Raw genomic sequence first — 21,938 nt, forward strand, 5'->3', positions numbered from 1 at the left:
TCTTAGAGGATGATGTGTAACAAAAACACATGGGTATCAGAACTTGTTACTCTATTTGTGCGTAATTTCATCTTCCATTATTGGAAATCTGTATATAAACATATTGGTTGTGTTATCCTTGAGTATAAAATGTTGTATCAAGAGTATATTGTACCACAAAGACTCAATAGGTTTTACAAAATTACTTAATTGCTGGAAATTTCATGTGAATATATTTATTTCATACATACAAGGGACAATTGTTTTCAGAAAAGGTACTTCTGTAATGATTCTGATTCTGCTGAATTTTATTATTTAAAAAACCTTATGTACACAACACTAACCAGTGCTTTTTTTCTGGGGGTACACATACGCCTAAACATTTTGTGAATCTAAGTTTGGCCTCATTGAGTGGCATTATTTCAATATGAGTAGGAAAATGAGAGTACCCCTAAACATTTTTTTAGAAAAAAAGCACTGACAATAACAAAAACTAATAACCTGTGTTGGGCACAGGTGAGATTGTCCTGCAAATAAAATATTTCAAAATTACATGAAACACTGTCTCGTCTTATTTTGGAAATATGTAACAGCCTCCAGTCTTTACAATTAAGACCTGAATTTCATTGTGTAAGTTTGTCAGCTTATTAAAAATGCCTTTGTAGAATTGTTGTCATTTTATATCTGCATAAAAGCACAGAGAAAGGCAATTCATTAAAATGCAGACCAGTATTTAGATCCTTTGCAGGCTGTAGGGAGTGTAATCAGGCCAACAAATGCCTTCTTAATGATGGGGGGAAATTATGAAAGAGGAAGATGGGGCTGCTTTGTACTACTGCTGCCCTATCTGAAAAGCTAAATTTACTCAGATGAAATACAGTACTTAAAAGGAAATACCATGACGTTAATGTTTCCTTCTGGGGGAGTTTTAAATAGGGTGACATGCATGAGTGATTAGAGCACTGAATAAAGATAGTGTATTGTTACTAATAAGGGAAGTGTTCTTATTAGTAAGAATTCATACACAGTTATTTTTATTCACAAAAATAAATAAATTTGTAACTTGATTTCACAACAAAGACTGTACCTGAAGGTAGGGTTGCAACGATAGCAGGATCTTATCCTTTTATAATATGCTTTAGAGTTTCATAGTATTAATATGATTTATTTTTCTTAAAAAGGATGAAATGGCTATATCTGAATGTTTATGCTTTGCATAGTTCATTGTATCTAATTTTAAAGTTCTGGTTTCTGTAGTGATGCAAATGCTTAAGGCTGCAATCATACACCATCATGTGGGAGTAAGTCCCATTTAACTGAGGGCTTACTTCTGAGTAGACACGTATAGCAAGACTGCACTGTAAGTTACATATTACATCAGACAAAAAGAACATTCAGAGCAACAAATGGTGAAAAACCTGTACCTGTCTATTTTTGTCTTAAACTGGAGTGGTTTTGCAGGTATGGCTGCTGCTTACATTCCCTCTTGGACAGAGGTAGATGGTTAGTGCATGACTCTCAGGTTCCTTGATAAAATTAGTAACACCAAGTTTTGCTCCACATTTTGCACTGCAAAACTCATTTTAACAGATCGTTATGTCTGTGTGATTAAAAGTTACAATCATCATCTTTAAATTACTGATTATCAGTTATTCTTAGCTTTCCCCACCATGGAGATGTGCTGATGAGAAATGCTTCACTTGGAGCCTCTCACATAGGTCTTAAAGACAGGAGCCCTGTCAGAAAAGGTGGGAGTAGCGACCCTACACCTTCTCTGGTATCCATACAGCTTTCAACAATTCTGAACTTCCAATTTTGATTTAATTTTATATTTTCTAAAACCACTTTGCTCGGGGCACTTGAGGCTCTTTCTTTGCTTTGTGTTAAAAATCTTATCTGATTTTGGATGAATTTTTAAAAAGTCATTATATAATGATGTAATTATGTGATGATATCATCATGCACTGCACTATGTGTTCATCCCATGCTGATGAGACTATCAGATATAACATACCTGACAGTGTTTACTCTGCTCTCTTCTGCTTCTATAATCATCAGAGGCTGTAGAGTTTGTAAGCACCAAGTATCAGATTCCTCCACTGGATTAAATGGGCAGTGGCACGAAGTTAAGATTTTTGGGAGTTTTGATAAATCCGTGAATCATTTTTAACATTCCTCTTCAACCTGAAATATGAACCACAGAACATCCTGATATATACTGTATCTCTGTCACAACTTATTTTTTAAGAAGTAAAGTTTTTAACAAGGCCATTGCCACAAAATGGAGCGAGTAGGACACGTTCATTTATTTGCTGGGTGGAGAATGTAGCCTTCAAAATCATTTTGGAACTCTCTGCTTTAGACTACACATATCCTATGATGTGCTGGTTATCATCTCAGTAGGCCACAGTGCTCCTGGACTAGAATAATTCATGTTGTGAACCATAAAGAAAAGTGCCTCCACCATGTGTCCCTGCCCACCAAGTAGATTCCACCCCACCCTTCCATCATAAAATCTTTATGGAACTCAGCTTTAGTAGCAAGAGACTAGAAAGGTGGCAGGAATGAAATTGAGGCTTATCTGCTAATTACGGTACCTTATTTCAGCAGGGAAGAAATCTCACTTTCAGGAACTGTTATCTATTGGATTTAACACATGTTTATGTTACAAGGTGCGTTCGTCTACCAATGCTTATACAATTGGTTAGAACGCACCTTGTAACATAACATGTGTTAAACCCAATACATAACAGGAACAAATATGAAATTACATGAGATGAGGGAGAAATGTGGTTTCTTTTCCTGTGTCAGACCAGTTTCTCACAGAGTCAAACTTTTTTAAAAGTTTTGCCTGCTTTCGACATTCTGCTAGGATCTGCAGTTGTCATGACTTTTTCACCCTCCAACAGCAGAAGAGTTGGAGCACTCTTGTGGGGGCAGGGGGAATGTCGTAAAGCTGCAATGAAATAAAGAGAGTGCCCCTTCAAGTCACTGTATTTAAGATTAAGGAGCAAGCAATGAGCAGTTGATCATCTTATTTCAGGGGTTTTAGGAATACCTAACAGCCTAGGATTGAGTTTAGTTCATTGTAAGGAGCAGAGAATTGTTACATACAGGTGGAATCTAGTCTGTGAAGGCTGCCGGCTGACCCTTAAACAACTATCCCCCCCATCCCACACCTACACTGGATTACTACAGCACTCCTCAGCAGTCAAGGCTGAAGAAGAAATCGGGGCCCATATGTGTGCTCCCAATGAAACAAAGATCTCCAGTTGTTTCTTATCGTAATCTAGAAGCAATGATGGGGGATATTTTAGCCTTCCAGATGTTGCACAACAATTCCCATCAGCCCCAGCCAGCATAGCAAATAAGTCAGGCATGATGGGAGCTGGGATCCAGCAGCATCTGATAGGCCACAGGTCCCCTCACCCCACCTTCTAGGCTCCTCCTATGCAATTGACAAATTCAGGATCTGCTGTGCGTTTTCCCTTAACCCTGCCGGTGTCACGGGAGACGTGGGGTGGGGACACTGCGCAGCTTCTTAGCTGCTGCTCGAAATCATTATTATTATTGCTGCTGCTACTGCTTGCTACGGGATCAGTACAGACACTTCGATGCTATGGCTTAACACTGCCGGAAAAAGTTTAGCCGACGAGTATTAGAGCTTGTCCTAACCACGTCGGCAGAGACGGGATGTGGGGACGACGGGGACCAAAAAGTGGGCGCTGACGGCTCTTCTCTGTGGAGAAGTTGCCCGCAGCGGCGGCCTCGGGAGGCATCACGTGCGCGCGGCGAAGGGTGGGTCGGTGGGCGGGTTCCCTTCGGAAAGGGCTGCTCCGCGGCTCCTTCCCGTCCCTCTTCCCTCGCCTGGGTTTCGGGACGCCCTCCGTGAAACTCCGCCCCTGGATATGGGCGAGCGAACGAGGAAGAGGCGAAGGGAAAGAGAAAGGCAGGCGAAAGGAAGCGCAGGGGGCTCGGCTTTGTCGTGAGCTCGGGAGCTGCTTCGCCTTCCCATCTGCCGGGGGAGCCCGACCAACTCCGGGGAAGAGGCGGCGGCTGGGGGCTGGTTGGCTGGTTGAGGGCGCAGGAGCCGCGGCAGCCACCGCCGCCGCCACCCTCCTCCTCCTCCTCCTTTCTCTCCTCCCCCAGCGCCGAGGCCCACTAGGAGGGACCCAGAGGAGCCCCCCGGAGCTCATTCCCTGCTGGTGGGGGTGGCACACGCAGCCCCGCCATGGCCACCAAGGTGAGCAGAAAGCGAGCCCTGCACACGGCAGCCTCCCTTCCCCAGCGCCGCCCGCTTTTTGTTTGTTTTCAAATAACTCGGGTGGGTGGGGGGTGTAGTTTCTGAGGGAACGGCTCGCAAGTGGGGCGCGTTTCTCTGGGGGTTGGGAGGAACCGGAGGGCGTTTTGGCGGGACTCTTGGCTTGCCTGTCCGCCCGCCCGCGCCGGGGTCCGGTGCTGGCTTGAGGAGCGGGGCATGGCGGAGGGCGGCGTCTGAGGGGCACCCCCCCCCCAGTTGAAGTCACTTGGCACAGTTTAATCTATTCCAGGCGGACGGGCAAACGTGCGTTTGGGCCTCCAGCACAACTCTCCGCTGTGGTCTCAGCAAATGGCTGGGGAAGAGCAGCCTTCAAACTTCTGAGTGCCTCTGGAAAGAGTTTTCTTTCCACTGGCGATATTTTCATTAATCCGTGGTAAACAGTGAAATGAATGACTCGCTGTGTTAAAAGGCTCCTCTCTTCTAGGAGACAAACACTCTTGTTCCTCCATGATTAACTTTTCCCCAAGTTCAGGGTTTGAAGACAGTAATATGTGTCAGTGAAGAAAGAAAAAACCTGCTTCCCAACTCCATTCCTAGGTGTCATCACATTTTGTACACAGTGCGTGTTAACTGGTTGTCCTTCTGGTAGTATCTGTTCCGTTTTGTAATTTTGAAAAGTTGCTTGAAGTAATGCAGACATTACAACCGATAGAATCCTAACAGCCAAGTCCTATGCATGTTTACCGGGAAGCAAATCCCATAGTGTTCAATTGGTCTTTCCTACTAGTGTGTTTTGAGTTACAGCCTACATGTGCTTTCTGGGCTGCAAGAAAACATTTCAAAAATACTTTTCTGGGGCGGGGAAAAGTGCTAAGATATCTCAAGGGAGCAGCAGCTGATTGATGTTAGCATAGTCTGTGTGGAAACTTATTTTAAAAAATCAGTACTGTTTTCATACTGTAAATGTTTAAATTCTACAGCTACTTCATTCTGTTACTGTTTTTAGTTCTAAGATCAAGCAGTAAAAAATTGGCCACCAGGTGTTTTTAATACGTCCTTTTTCCTTTCCTTGATTACATCATATGTTAGTTTTGGTCACGTGTATATTTATAACTAGTATTTCCAACCTACACATGATGAGGGGAAAATGAAAGGTGGTGTATCTACCGGTATTCTTAAAGAAAGAGACCATGTTTGCTTCTCAGTTTATGCATATGCTTTAGAATGGCATTTTAATGTTTAGACATGCTTTTGGACGCTTCTGTTACCCAGATAAAGCTGTTTTTTTTAAGTGGTTTAATTCTTGGAGTTCTTAAATATTCTTTCAGAAACTAAAACAAAAGACCAACAGGCCTAGCACTCTCTAAAACACTGTAATTATTACTGCTGTCTGTGATGTGGAATGCTCTAACTTTGCAAAAGTGTTTTTACAGAATTCATTATTATTGCAATATCCCTCAGGCAACTCATCTCATTTTATAGACGAGATGCCAAAGTAAATATATCTGTGGATATACTGTATCCATGGCATAAGCAGGACTGAATCAGATCAATCACAATGGGCCTCAGTCCACTTCTTTATTGCAGACCAATTCAGGCCATATTGTCACTCGTGTTACTTTTCTGACAAGTTTTAAAAAGTTGGTCCCAACTCCTTTTCCTTTTCCTGCTTGAATTATGAGTACTGAAAAAGGAAAGGTAAATTAGAGAGAACTTGGATATAAGTACTGATTAAATTGATCCTTATGTTCAGAAAGGCATAAAGGTCTTTATAGTTTATCCTTTATTTTTGAGTACTCAGCATTCAAGTAGGAAAGGAAAAAATGAGTAAAGACAAAGTTTTAAAAAACTAGTCACAAGGAACAATTGCTGAGTAATACTCTTACCTCACCCGTGGCTATAGATAGCTCTTTCCTTTGAAGTGGTGTTTTTAGGTATAATAACCACAGAAAGAGTATTGAAACTCCTTCAGTGTGAGTTCTCAGTTTAAAGTTCAGTGTGAGTTTTCAGTTTAAAGTATATGACCAAGGTAGATTGTTTTCTTACACTTTTATTATGAAAATTATTGGTATTCTGTATTATTACTAGTCTAGGATGTGCAGTTATGAGGTCTTAAATATAATTGTGAACAGGGCTGTGGAAATCAAGTGGTTTCCATTTTACAGCAAAAATTGGAATGGAAGAGTTTTTTGTTTAATTTGCTGCTCTGGTTTTATTTTAATTGAGTTCCTTTCCTTGTCTGGACCTAGACACCGGATAATATAATATTAAAAAGTGTAATGACAGCTGAATAATGAACAAATCAACAAAAATAAAAATAACTGTTTTGATAGTTTTAATATCCTTTGGCAGTAGTTGAGTAAAAAGTTGATGAAGTAACATGCTTTCCTTCTTTAAGAAAAAGAAGAGCGGGAGAGAAAGGCCACTAATTGGAAATGCAGTTTTGTTTCACTTTCCACCACTCAGTGGAATTTGCTATAACTTTTTCTTTACTGGCTTGCTTTAAAATGGGGCATATGTAGATTTTTACTGAAGGACTCCATGCACCTGTGGAGAAGGAGCTGCTGTAAAGATAATAATCTGCAGTCATTCTTGTATGCAGTCCAGTGAAGAGCGCATTGGGTGAGTGGTACTTGAGCTTGGCACGAGTTGGGATGAGAGGAAGGAAGGAATTCCTGCTGAAAGTTTTTAGTCTCTCAGCCTCAATCTGTGAGTCCTTACGCAAAGTGGTGGACATGCTCACATGCACATGCTCACAGAATCTGTGCACTAACATGCCAATCAGCTGAGGGAAGGCGCCAAAGGGTAGAGTAAGTTTGGAAGAGAAGCCAAAGTTTGAGATGCACTGTATGCCTGTTTGATAGAGCCTGGGTACAGTGACATGTCTATTCATAAGCTATTTGACTTGCATAGGCACTTTTTCTCGAGTCTAATGCCTCCTGTGGAAAAAAAATCTTATCTTAGTTATTCATCAGTGGAAGTATATGCCTAGATTTTGGACACTTTGAGGAGATCTAAAGCTATTGCTTAGTTTTGCAGGTTTATAGTACTGTGCTCTGTTGATGTCCCTTTCCAGTATGGCATGGAAATATATTTACAAAGCACTTTTAATACCAGAGTGCAATGTGAATTTCCTCTTGCCAGCTGTTGAAAGCCAAAGCTATTGAAGGTTTTCCGCTTAGGCAGTAGCAGAAACGTAGTCCAATTGGTGCTTGCTTACTTCAGTGTTGAAAGGAAGTGAAGGATCATTGTTTCAGTGCCAAACAAATGCAACTTCATTGTGTAAACATAGAAGCTTGCTGCATCCTTTTATTTGGCTAGTTTTCTAAAGTCAAATGAGGATTGCCCTGTCTTTTGCTTACGTGAAATTGTACTGTGAATAATAAATAAAAATATCTGAAATTCTGGGAAGCATTCAGGAATAATAAAAAGCTTAAAAATGGAAGGCTTGTGCTACATTGTTTCATAGTCTGTTTTGTTTACATTCTCGAATTATTAACTCTCAATATGAGTTGCAGGTACCTGAAGCAATGTTCACATTTTCAAAAATTAACTTAAAAAAATTAAAGTGCTATTTTAAACAACTAATTGGATGATATTTAAACCTGGTTATTTCAGAAATTGAAATTCAGCATTTAAGTCCATGGATGATAAGATACAGGCAATAAAAACTGCCAGCCAGAAACTTAAAATGGTTAGCTGCAAATATGTGCTTCTCAAAGCTGAAAAGACCAATGGCTCTGTAAAGCTAAATGGCAGACAACTTAGTCTACCCATGTAATTCTCATTCACATTCTGTGTGAAATGAGTGTACTATATGTGCAATGATGTAGAATTTTCATGTATGCGTGTGTGTCCAGAGTTAACCTGAGAGAGGTGGGTGCAACTTGATGACCTGGCTCTTGCAATTGGGAAAACTGTTTGCTTTAGGTGAGCAAGTGACATATAGAATAATAGAATTGCAGAGTTGGAAGGTACCCGAGGGTCATCTAGCCTAACCCCCTGCAATACAGGAATCTTAGCTAAGACATCCATGACAGATGGCCATTCAACTTCTTCTTAAAAACCTCCTGTTAATGAGGTAATGTTTCTCTTGCCATAATCAAGAATGGGGTTTTGCCCTTTTTGAGGACATGTGTGTTAGGATAGTCAGGATCTCATAAGGTTGGAAGAGACTAATATAGGCCATTAGTCTAGCTGGTTGTTGCAAAACTGGACCATCATTCCATCATCTCTGTCAGTAAATGTAAGAATTTACACTACTTTGATCTGAGAGTAGGTGCCCCCAAAGAAAGCAAACTCTCTTGCTTTTGTAAATAGCTAATTCTAGTGAGGTAACCATGCTAGTTTGTTGTGGCACAGTTTGATAACACCTCAAAACCTTGACATTTATTGCAGGGTTTTCCAAACTGTGGTCTATAGACTAAGTTTCATTTAGTTACAGTAGTTTGTTGCCTGTGAAGAACCTTTACAATGTTAATTCTATAGAATTCTAACTAATACAAAACAATACAACATAAGAAATAAAAGAAGTAATAAAAATGCAATTAAAAATCATAACAGCATCTAGCACAGGTTCCTACAATTGTTGCAAGAGACAGAAGAACCATTAAGTTGTTTGCCAAAACCCCCAGCCAAACTAAAGTGGTCCATGGGGAGAAAAGTTTTGGATCCTCTTAATTTATTGTGAATTCACAATAGTTGGTATATTTCCAATGACATGCTGAACAAACACAATATAGCTGGAAGTGTTGTGGCACACCGAGAAGCTTAGCTTGCCATGAACCACGATCCCCAGTTCAGACATAATGCTTTACCAAGGGGAGTCAACTGTGTATTTACTGTAAATCATTAACTATGGTTTACAATGAAATGTGAATTGTGCCACATTTTGCCAATATGTTGTGTCAGAGAACAACAAGCACACCTCATTTTTTTTCATAATTGTTGAGAAATGACCATTCTTAACAAGTGCCGTTGTTTGCATCCCTATGTAACAGGTTAAGGGAAAAGGACATTTCCATTATTGAAATGAAGTTATTTTTCTTTGGCATAAATTTGAGAAAATTGGAGATCATCTGGATAAAAGATAATTATTTTTATGTAGAGCATCCCTTTTAAAGATACCTTCCCATAGTTACAAATGGAGTCTATGAACAGGCATGAATTGATTTCAGATGATACAAAAATAATCTTCTTGGAACATGAACACATGACTTCAGTTACAATCTTCCTTTGTTCTGGCCAGATGGTGACTTTATACTTTTCAATTACCGTATATTAGAACTCATGATGGTGAACCCTCCCCTTTCCTCCAGCTTGATACGAATGGACTCAGGGAAAAAAGGTTTTGAAACAAAGGAAAATCAAGCCCACCTCTGCCATGCCAAAGTTCAGTTCAGTCAGGATTCTGGTGATGCAAAGAACTGAAGGCCTCCTTTCTCAAAACTTAACTGCACCAATGTCAGGAATTGTGGCAGGGCCTATGCTAGACTGTTTCCTAGGACACATTTGTGATAGCATGCCATATTTTTCCCATGTCATATAAGAATGATCAGAACTATTTCACATGGTAGGAAGCATAGGACTTTGGAATGCTCTCCCCAGAAAAGTACACTTGATGTGCCTGGTGTCAGGTAATGTCATTTTTATTTTCCTTAGGCTTTTAAATTTTTGGCTTTTCTACTCTAATATTAATGTTATGCTGCTTTTATAGATGTTCAGTCGTTAGCTTATTTTATAGTGGCTTAATATTTTATTGTAAGCAGCCCTCATGTACTTGAAGGGGAGATATCAAACTTAATGAATGATAAATAGAAAGCTGTGTTACAGTGAGTGAAGCCATTGGTCAATTTAGCTACTATGCTGTCTACTATGCCAGCTGGCAGTGCCTTTACAGTGTTTCAGAAGTCTTTTCCAGCCATGCCTGGAGATGGCTGGGATTGAACTCTGGGCTTCTTACTTACAAAGCATATGCTCTACCACTGAGCTATGCTACCCTTTCCTCATTGCTTGGGACTCTTAAATGATAATGGCTTGGTTTGCCCATGCAATAAGCCAGACTACGGCTTACAGGGACTCTGTGAACATTCTTTCTCTTGGAGGCAAGCTTGCATCTACTTTCCACCCTCCTGGTCCTTTTTGTTCTGTGCAACAACTAAGTCAAAGTTTGGCTTAGTTTGTCACTTGAACCCAGGATCATGGTTAAGCTCTCTCCTTTTTAACCATGATCTGTAACCCTAGAGCAATCCTTGACTACAGATCATAGTTAAGGAAGAGAGAGCTTAATCACGATTCAGATGACATGCTAAGCCAAACTGAGCTAAAAAGACTGGGAAACATCAAAGTGACTGATTTTCTCCCTGGGAACAGTCTATTCACATTATGCCTTGGTTTGGCTTAGTGTTGTGTGTGAGTGTGGCCAGTGTTTAGTGCTTAATGGAAGCTTTATTGACAGCCCCATTGTTGCTTCTACTTCATGTGGATGTACTATGTATCCTAGACAGTCATTCTTTTTTTCTTGCAGTCTCATCCTGTTGCAAGGATGAGCAAGAAAACAATTGTGAAAGTGCTGTCCTTTTTTGCTCCATTATGCTACTGAGTGATAGAAATAGTATATTTTGCCATATGGGGTGTTCATTCCTGAAAATGGTTATCTTCCCTGCAACTTTAATGGCATTACTTGCTGTGCTGGTAACCCAACATTTCCATAAACATGGTTGTGTGCTGGATTCCACCCACCCCCCCTTATTTCTTTTTGGTTAGGGCAAGGAATCTTTGCATGTAGGGAATGAAACTCTTTGCTTTGGCCTTAATTGACAGAACAGATTTCTTCCTTCCGTTTTTTAAAGGCTTGGTGAAGCTCAGCAGTTTTTTTTAAAAAAAATATTCTTCCAAGATAATTTAGAACTTAAGAAAACAATGTAGGAGCAAAACATCTTGGAACAGTGCTCATTTTATTGACTCATTAGAGCAGGAGTCTTCAATCTAGGGCCTGCAGGACCCAACTGAGTTGCGAATCTGGCCCGCAGGGCCATTTGAAAACCCGCTGAGAGCCCGCTTTTCCTTAGCGCAGTAGGGGGTGGCAAGCAATCCCAACATGGCTTTTCAGCAGCGCGGGGACTGATTGGACAGTCCCCGCACCGCGCTGAGGTAGACTCTGATGTGGCCTTTCATTCGTTGAGCCGCTGCTGACACACAGCTAGATATACAGTCCATTTGTAAAACAGTGGTTAAAACAGCATTAAAATATATTTTCAACAGGCATGTATTCTGCATAGTCAGTGAGATTTTAGAAACCATGTGGAAAAATATCATTCTGAGAATGTTTTTGTGTCTGGAAAAGACTTGGAACATGTTGCAATTACATTTTGCTGAAGAGTTTATTTCCACTCAACAGTGCTAGTAATTGTTTCCCAGAGTGGCATCCCTGTTTGTTTCTGAAACACCCAGGCAGGTTTCCTGACAGTAATCCAACCAGTTTTATGTGCTAAGAATGAATTCCTTACTACAATATGTTTGTATATTCATAATTGTTTAAATAACATCTGTGCCTTGCACAAGGCTCACATAATCAATCATCCAGGCAATAAATGTGGACAATATATGGTCTACATAAAAATTAGGCAGAATTTATCATCTTTTCCATGCTACATTATAAAATATGTGGTTAATTTGGACTCGTACTTTTCATAGAATCATAGAATTGTAGATTTGGAAATGAGCACCAGGGTTATCTAGTCCAACCCTCTGCAATGCAGGAATGTTTTGCCCACCGTGGAGCTTGAACCCACAAGCCTGAGATTAAGAGTCTCATGCTCTAACAAGAAATTAGTTTTTGGTTTCGTAGTGAACAAATACTTTCTGAACAAAAGTTAATTCTAATAATATTTCATTTTTGAAATGTGCAAAACTAGGGCAAGTTCTGAAAGTACATATTTAATGAACTTAGTAGAGAAGGAAATTGGTGAGCTCAAGGCAAATGGAAAGCACACGCAAATTACTGGTTTACACTACTAATACAAGCAAAAAGTCCAAAACAAGGGAAGTAGAGTAAGGACAGCTTTCTACTATCAGCTGATTTATTTAATTCTTTCATAGGATGATACCGGCAGAATGACAGTCTTCTTGTTAATACTTTATACAACACGACAGCATTATCAGCATGTGTTTCTGCAGTCAAAATTTGACTAGCTAGCAACACTGTCCACCACTGTGTTCCACAACCCATTAGCTTTCAAGGTTTCAAACAGCTTATGAGAAGGACACTGCTGCAACTTACTTTTATCATGCATATGGCACTTCAGTAATATGAAGATAAACTGCCCTGTTTTTCCTGACAGTAGAACACCCTCAGTGTTTTAGTCTTCACTTAATAAGAAGCAGTCAGGAATCTCTGACTTCTGGGCCTGGTCAGTTTCTTGGTAAGTGGGACTTTCTGTCATTACCAGTCAACTGATTGGTGCTGCAACTAGCCTTCAAAGCTGCTCAGTGAGCCCTTTTTAAGTTGTCATCTGACATAAAAATGATTCAGCTGATTGATAAATAGGTGCCCACCAATCAAAGTTGGCCTACAGGGTTGGAGGAAACCTGCCAATTGGATCAAGTTCCCCACCCCTGACTAAAGCATGGAAATGAGCATGAATAGCACAGCCGTCTATTAAATAGTGTACGCCACAACTGAATGCATTGTTGGGGCTCATTTGTAAGAAACACACCCTTATCAGGACCAGATGCTGTGGAGTCCAGCAGATGGAGGATGGATATAAGATGGCCAGAATAAGATCTAATTTTCAACTGCTGATTCAAAGCAACTTCTTAGGGTGCTGCCAGTCCCCAATGAACATTGTTGCATTTGACAAAACCAGAAAACTGATAGTATATCTTATGAAGATTCAGTAAGTGGCTTTAATTTATTATTTTTTTAAACCAACTTATTCTTGTGTTTTTAACTGAGCAGGAACAACACAGAATGCACAATTCTTGTAAGCCACATTGGGGACCAATTTTGATTGAAACCAAACCTGTAATTAAGCCTAAGCACATGTAACTGAAACAACTGCATATTGCATTCCCGTTTGCTTCCACCTCCCTTTCCCTCCCCTTAGTTGTTTTTCCTGTGTCCAATCTTAGATTGTATGCTCTGTGGGGCAGGATATAAGTATTTTTTATAATAAAATACAAAGCCCTGGAGTTACTGTTCCACTTCTTTGTTTGTGTGACGTAATTAGTTCCATAGGGAGAAAAGAGACCTTGTTGACTCCTGTTCCCTACTCATGGTACATAAATGAGTGGAGAGCTGTAGATTTTGTTGATTCCTGATCTCAGCAATATTTTTTTCTGAACAATGCAAATAAATATTCATACAAAAACTAAAAGTGGAAATTGAAATGCTATCTTCGCATACTAACACATTGCTAGTTTAAATAAGGATAGGACAGGGGATCAAATAGTTAATCCATTGCTGTATAGAAGGTGACGACTTCTCCTTATGGTGCTTGAAGCATCATGCATGACATTACATTCCAAATACCAGCGGTGTAATTCAATAATAACAAAAATCACATATTTGAAATAATATGAGGTTTCCAGGACTAAATTATATCTTCAACCACAAAGCAAAAACTTTCCTTTTTAACCAGGCCTTTGTAATTACCAAAACTTCACCCCATAAAGGTTTACAACTGGACAACTAGCTATACATCATGTGGATAAGGGGCCTTATTTCTGCCCCACATTGCTCATCCTTGGGGATGGAGAGCAATTTATGGTAGAGCTGTCATGCATCCATTAAGTGCAAATTATTAGAGGTCTTTTTTTATGAGATCAATCCTCAGACTTAAGTGAGGGCATTTTGATATATAAGAGTGCTGTGAGCTACTAATTAGGTTGAATGTGGTATTCAAACTTCTGGTCCTTGTGAAGGTGCTTTAAAGGGCTGGGTGGACAGTGTAGACTTGAGGTTGGTGGTTGGTGGTGGAGAGATTCCTAAATTTCCTCAGAAAATTAAGCAATAATCAGGTTTGGTACTTGAGACCTGATTGTGTCTACAGTTTTGATTTTTACTGATAGCAGGTTTTACATAAATTTTTGGAGTTCCAAGTTTTTCAAAGTGCTAACCGTAACAAGTGATGTGTCACCAATTCCTCTCTGCTATAACATCATTTCTTTTGAACTCTGGTTTCCTACAAATGTTTGCTATGAACCTTTAACTAAACACAGAAGTGTTGTCACTGATATAGTTTTTGCACATCTACAGGCTCGGGTTATGTATGACTTTGCTGCTGAACCTGGAAACAATGAGCTGACAGTTAATGAAGGAGAAATCATCACAGTTACCAATCCGGTAAGATGCAGTCAGTGGAAATCAAAGTACCATACATAAACCTACTTCCTGGAAGTTTGGTGTAGAAACATCACGTATTTACCATATTATTGAACCTGAAACCTACAGATACACAACTTGCACATTTCCCTTCTGTCTTAGTAGATTTGCCATTACCCTCCAAGTTAATAGATACATTACTTACTTACTTACTTAAAAGGAAGCCATAAAAAGAGTTGGTCACTGTTATGCATTTTTCTAAGGGGACGGGACTGGAATTCTATAGACTTATTAGTTACAAGTAGTTCTTTGAACTGTGCCTCAAAGTTGCAAATATATCTTGGGCAAACATACATATGATATAATGATATTGGAGCTATAACTTAAATGTAGCCTTGCTTGGAAGGAAGTCCCATTGAATTTTGGACTTGCTTCTGCTTAAGCATGCTCAGGTTTGTGTTTTGTTTGCATTCTTAGTGACTAAATTCATAATCTTTTTTTTAAAAAAAATGGAAAAATTAATAGTTCAATAGGTATATCTGCTTCCATCAAATCTGCCAGCTGAAATTGCTGGCAAGTTGAATAGATCCAACTCGAACTGATCAAGCCTAAACACTTGACTTGCGGGGTTTACTCCAAAATGAACATGTGTAGGATTGCAGCTGTATGTAGCTGCGTCAGGTTTTCATAGAACCAATATGATGTCATATGTTGGACTCAAATTCCGATTTTCATCCAGCTATGAAATAGACTGCTTAGCCTTCGCTGTCTCTTAAGCTGACCTAGCTCCTATGGTGGTTGTGATAATAAGACTGCAATGCTATCCCTTGACTGGCAGTGGTGGGACTTGATGGTGTGCTGCATCAACAGTCCCACCATTCATGCCAGCCAGGACAGAAGATGGGGGTGCAGGAAACAATACCCTTTTGCTGTGTGGGCTCCTAGGCTGTTATGTTTAAGAACCCTGGATCAGCAGCAGAGCCCCTCAGTATCCAGCAAATCCTGTGCCAGCACAGCCCCACTTCTGAAATGCTGAGTTTTTTTGGGGGGTGGAGAGGTCATCAACTGCAGCTTTTGGAGATGCCAGTAGCAGTAGCTTCTGAGTGGAGGGATACTTGTGCTGCATTAAAAACTTTCCAGCACATTGTATCAGGGGTTTAGGTTGCTCTATTAATTGGGAGACCCCATTGTGCTTTGGAGGAAGCTTGGAACAAAAACGTGATACTAAGAAAACATGAATATGCTAAAAAGACATTTGGAATGCATTTAAAATAACTAAACTTACAATTTATTGTCTTCATAATTTTAACTACTTAACACATTTGTTTTTCTTTGTTGTAGGATGTAGGTGGAGGCTGGCTGGAAGGCAAAAACAGCAAAGGAGAACGAGGACTTGTTCCCACAGATTATGTTGAAGTAAGTTACAAAATGATATTAATCGGTGAGATAAAATGAAATTACTACATATTCTATAGATAACCATTTTAAAAAAACTGGAAGCATACACTCTTGTAAGTCAGTAAGTGAGATACAGTATCACACCATTGTTTCTGTGTTTGTACATATAAGAGGCCTATAGTACACTAAAAACCAAATTGCAGTCTGCTTGGAGCTGCAATCATAACTCCACTTACCTGGGAGCAAGTTCCATTGAATTAGGGTTGTTCTTACTTACAAGCAGTTTGTTCTTACTTAAATGGAAGATGGAATGAAACAGGGCTTGTTCCCGTCTTGTATGTTCAGTGCATGCACATAGAGTGATACAGTAAGGCAGTGGTTCTCAAATGTTTTTCACGGGGACCATTTGAAAATTGCTGAGCATCTTTGTGAATCATTTAATGGTTTTTCTGCCTCTTGTAGCAGTCACAGTGTGCTGTGCTAGATGCTGTATTATTTTTAATTGTATTTTTATTGCTTCTTTAATTTCTTACATATTGGATTTTATTGTATTACAGTTTGAATTCCATATTATAGTATAATAGAATACAATATAAGCAATAAAAGAAGCAATAAAAATACAATTAAAATCAATATGAGTGTTTAGGGTGATGGGTGTCCTGTCTTCAGCCATAAACACACTATGCCATCTGAATGAGTCTCACAGAGAACTTAAGTCCATTGATATCACTGAGTGTGTTCAGAGTGTGACTTTTCTTTAATATAAAGTTGACATTTTATTTTAGAAATGTATTTTCAGCAGCATTCTGTTTTTCAGATTCTACCTGAAGGTACCAAAGATGGAATTTCAGTAGCTGACCAAGCCTTTTTCGATGGTCTCTCTACTGCACAGGCTAATTTGCAAGCAGCAAAAACCAATAGCCAGGTAGGTCTTGTTTCTTTAAAAAAAACAACTTTCTTTAGAGCATGTTTTCTTGAGCACCAGAAGCATGACAGACTGTATTGAACCAAAGAAGCTTGTTGAAGTCCCTTGTTGTGAGTTACTCTAACCTGCATGGAAAAGACAACCTCAGGTGTTCTTTAATCCTTTGAAAATTAACTCCTCATTTATTGACATAGTTGTAAGGGAAATGAATGGGAAAGTTCTGCTAACATTACATTGGATCTCTTCTGGGTCAGACCAAAGCTCTGTCTAATCCAGAATCGCTTTTCTATGACTAACCAGATTTCTTTTAGGAAGCCATAAACAGCCAAAGGTTCTCCTTTTTTTTATTTGCACTCCAGGTACTGGCATTCTCTGGGCATACGAGATTCCAGTTAGTTATCATGGTGGTTGATAAACCTATTCTCCATTAATGTGTCTCATCTCTCTTTGTGGTGGGAAATTCTTTATTGTTCACTTGTATTAATTTTGCCACAGCTTTTGTTCCTTCTTTGTTCTTGTTTTTCCTTCTTTAAAATAAGACTTCCTTCTTCTCCATGAGGGATAGCTTAGTTAGTAAAGAATGAGACTCTTAATCTCAGGGTTGTGAGTTTGAGCCCCATGTTGGGTGAAAGATTCTGGCATTGCAGGGGGTTGGACTAGATGATCTTCATGGTATTTTCTAACACTACAGTTCCATGAATCTGTATAGCTTCCTTTACTCTGCTCATTAACCATGCTGGTATCCTCTTGGACTTGTCTTTACCTTTCCTGATATGTGCGGTATACATTTTATCAGAACTAGTCTTAACAACTGTCTATAATCACAGAGTCATCCAACTGTTCACATAAATATGCGTTGAATTTGATAGCTCTTTGTCAGCTGTTAGCAGTTGAACATTTTGCACCAGATCTTAAGCACCCCTGTATGAAGATTGATCCCAGGTTCTCTCTTATCCCCGCTTGGATCCTATGTGTCTATATCACATCAACCAGCCAGCATCCTTGACTGTCCACGTTGGCAGGAAAGAGGAAACAAAATACAGTTTCTTGACCTGTTAGTTCCTGTGTGAGTTATTTCTGAAATCCATTTCCTTATTGGCCTTTCTGTTGCTCAGTTCTCTGTCGCCTCCACTTGTTCTTCCTTTCTATTGTAATGTATCAGCCGATTGCTGAGTTTGCTCTCTTCCTGTTTCTTCCCTGCCTCCAGGTACCTAACCTCTTTTCATTCAGCCTGCATATCTTGGCCAAGTAGCTCCATTTGTCGCTAGATCCATTGTCGCTGTCACTGCCTGAAACTCTGAATATTCCGTGTTACCCATTTGGTTCTCCTAAACACGAGTCCCCTTCTCCCGTTAGAGCCTATACATCCCTTGTATGTGTGAGGCTGAAATGGAGCTCCACTGGCTAGCCATGCCACCAACCACCACAGCAGGCCCATTCCAAATTTTTAAATATCTGGAAAGAGCAATATGTATAAATAGCTGCTGACATATAGGCCCCTCTTCCTAGATGTCATTGCTGAATATGTGGACATCAAGGGAGCAGGCGTCAATTAAGGTGGGGCTAGCTCATTTGGTTTACATGCACATGTTAGGGGAACCTTTTTCAGTTCAAGGGCTGAATTTACTTCTGAGCAACCTTTGAAGGGCTAAATGCCGGTGTGGGCAGGGCAAACGGCCAAAGTAGGTGGAGCTATGAATGTACATTTACTAGTTTCTATACACATTCAAGTGCCAGATGGAGAGGTCTGGTGCGCCACACCTGAATGTACTATGACCATGTAAGCTCAAATGCATAAAGGTGCTTTGAAATGTTTCAGTGTCTCATATCAGCCGAGTTAAAGTTTTGGTTGGTTATTTCAAATACATATGCAATTCCTTGCCTCTCCAGCTCTTGGACATAAGTCTCTCATTTCTCACCTATTTCAGTTTTCTTCTTTGCTAATGGCTTCTTCTCTTGCTTTTTCCTCCCCCCCCCCACCTTGTTCTTTGTTAGATTTTGAAGGAACTGCTCAAGTCTGTGGCACAATATGTTTTAGCTGTTTCTGCATACCAAAGCCCCTAATATGTCTGCCTGCATACACTGGTTCCTCTGGACCCTTCATTCTTGCTCATCCCAACTGTGAGTTCTTAAGTCTCTACCGTGCTGCTTTTTGACTCTCCCAACTTCTGCTTCCCCCAGCTTTTGCTGTGCTTGTCCATCTTGCCCTTCGTTAGGGCCTGAGCAGCTCAGTTAGTGGGAACCAGAGACCATGAGGCTCAGAAAGCTCAGCCTACAGCAGTAGACTCCTTTGCAGCTCTGATACTAGAGCAGTTCAACCAGTTATTATGAAAGGCCTCATGACAGCTGTGACAACCTCCATAACTGTATTGTAATAGAGACTTGGATCTGGATAGGAATATCTTTCAACATGCCTAAATCTTTGTAGTAGTCCATAGGTCAGAGGCAGGTAGTGGTGGTCAAAGGTCTTGTAACACGAAAACAAACTTTTGAGTTGGTGGCAGGGTAGTTCATTCATTAATAACTGAAAAATTAAAATGTACTAAAATTCTAAAAGAAGCTTTTTAATTTCAGTGCAAGGATTTTTAACAAATATGAACACTGCTGTTGTTCAGAAAAGCAAATTTGTTTGCACAGCTTTGCAGCGTAAATTGATAAGCCTATTTGCTTAGCTATTTAAAATGTTGAGGACTGAAAACCAGTGCTTTTTTCCTAAAAAAAATGTTTAGGGGTATTCTCATTTTCCTACTCGTATTGAAATACTGCCTCTCAATGAGGCCAAACTTAGATTCACAAAATGTTTAGGGGTATGCGTACCCCCAGAAAAAAGCACTGCTGAAAACTATAGCGAGTAATACTTCAGTATAGTCATACAAAGCAATCAATCACTTGATAGCCTTTATAAAATTACAATTTTAAACAAGTTGACCTAGCAGAATGGCAGATGAAATGTAAATAACAGCCAGTGTAGTCGTATAGGTAGAAGACTGAATTTGGACTTTGGACCCAGCCACAAGATTGCTTCACTTGACTCCCTGCTAGAAATGAAGTTAGGTTGACTGGGAGACAAATAGCAAAATAAATTGTAAACCAAAGAATTTTACAGAGATAGTGAAGAGGAGGTACATTAGACACAAAGGCAAGGAATACTGTCAGGGATCTGAAGAGCTTTTTAATATATGCCTGGTGAAGTTATTGGCTCTTTCTCTAAACTGTAGATTCTCATACCCTTTCACAAACTACCCTCAGTTTCAAAAAGGATATGGCATATATGATTGCTATTCAAGGCACATAAATTAGCTCCTGTAGGCAGATTAAAGTTATTGAACCTAGCTTAAAATTAAAATTATATAGTTTTTTGGATTCCAAACATTGTATTTTTGTTCTTGTTGTAATATAATTTTGAAGCAAGAAAACAAGCAAATCTTTTCCTTGCACTACTGTGTCTGCTCACAAAAAATCCTGATACACAAAAAAGCAACCAACTCATCTAGTCTCCTTTTGAGACTCAAATTGTACTGCATTCTCAGAAGTGTTGGGAACCCCAAACCCAGGCTGACAATGGAATCTAAGCAGAACCAGAATGAATTAGTCTATGAAACTTCTTCCTTGAGAGAAGTGGGAGCTGGCCAGAGCAAAGAAACTCCACAAGTAAGCAATCTCAGGAGATCCAGAAGTATCAAATGGTCTAGAGTATCAAAGGTTGCTGACAAGGTGCAGCTTCAGATGAAGTCTGTAAGCCAGTCAATATAGGGCAGCCATTATGCTCTTAAATCTCTGCTCATTGTTTACCTTCTCTCACGTGAACACATTCCATTGACTTTGCAACTTCATCTTTAAAAGGAAGAGGTATACCACTGCCAGTAATACTTTTGCTACACTTAATAAGTTGAATCCTGCATGCAGTTTTCACAGACAGCTTCTTCCATTCATGAAATGAACTGTGATCAAATGCAACAGTTTCTCCTTTAACTATACCTTTTGCTTCCTGCAGCAGGAGTGTCACAGGATCTAATTCAGTGTGTCCTATACTAGTTAAAAAATGCTTATTTCTTGTGAAAAAATGCTTATTTCAGACTTGTGAGCAAAATATTCAACTGATCACAAGGCAGATCTTATTTAATCATCGGACTGATAATGTAAAAGGTTTTTCTCCAAAATAATCTTAAATTGGAGCATGTCTGTTAAATGTGAAAAGTCATATTTCATTTGCAACACATCTAAAATACTTCATTTCCACTGCTAATTGATGTGGAGTTAAATGCAAATAGTAAACAACGTGGTAGAGATTTTCTTTGATTATAGAAGTAGGAGCTATGGCCCTTTTATGACGGTGTTTTGCTTATGTTGTGTTCAGAATTGGCATGTCTTAACATTTTTCCCATTTAGGCTTTAAGTTATTTTCTTTTCTTCCATATAATTATTTGAATTTCAAAAGAAATCATTCCTGTTTTTTGTTTCATCTCTGATTTGTAAAAAAATAAAACTTTTTAATACTAAAACCACTACAGAAGTAAGAAAATAGAAGCCTTGTCCAAATGTGGGGAACAAAACATAACATAAATATTGGCACAAGAAATGCAAGCAGACAATAAGGGATACTACATAATAATTAGTATGCTAAACAAGGATGCTAAAAATCTAAATACCAACAATAATAAAAAATTGTTAAATACATTTGGAGCAGGAGACCAGCTAGAGAGGTGGTTGGACCTATGGATCATAAGGATGTCAAAGGTGTGCTAGAAGAGGAAAAGGAGGAATGGGTTAATTTCATCAATCTTCAGAGCAGCATATATAGAGCACAGGAAGGGAGACAGAGGAACTGAGGCAAATAGGCAAAAGACAAAGTCCTAGATCTTGTTGACAAAATAAAAATTTACAAATCGCCGTGTCCATGTGGCATCCATCTGAGAGGCCTTAAAGAACTCATATGGGAAATAGCTGATCTTCTAGCAAAAATATGTACCTGTAACTTGTTCCCAAGATCAACCTACATATCTGTTGACTACAAAGCAGTCAGTGTGATATCATTTTGTATAAAAGGGATC

At 39.5% G+C, this 21,938-nt stretch overlaps 1 protein-coding gene across 4 annotated transcripts in view; it reads left to right on the plus strand.

Moving 5' to 3' along the window:
* Positions 1-1,998: 1,998 nt before the first annotated feature.
* SNX9 (sorting nexin 9) overlaps positions 1,999-21,938 on the plus strand; it is a 42,413-nt gene continuing 22,473 nt past the window's right edge. The window contains exons 1-4 of one of the 4 annotated variants that reach the window (XM_083607972.1): positions 1,999-2,051; positions 14,499-14,585; positions 15,906-15,980; positions 16,780-16,887. In XM_083607972.1, coding sequence (XP_083464098.1) covers positions 14,508-14,585; positions 15,906-15,980; positions 16,780-16,887 — 261 coding nt within the window. In that variant the 5' untranslated portion in view covers positions 1,999-2,051; positions 14,499-14,507. Of the gene's footprint in view, positions 2,052-3,461; positions 4,223-14,498; positions 14,586-15,905; positions 15,981-16,779; positions 16,888-21,938 lie in introns of those variants that run through there. The other 3 variants (XM_083607974.1, XM_083607973.1, XM_083607971.1) reach the window with 3 other exon arrangements.

This window comes from Podarcis filfolensis (assembly GCF_964270895.1).
Source record: "Podarcis filfolensis genome assembly, chromosome: 3".
NCBI classification, from domain to species: Eukaryota; Metazoa; Chordata; class Lepidosauria; order Squamata; family Lacertidae; genus Podarcis; species Podarcis filfolensis.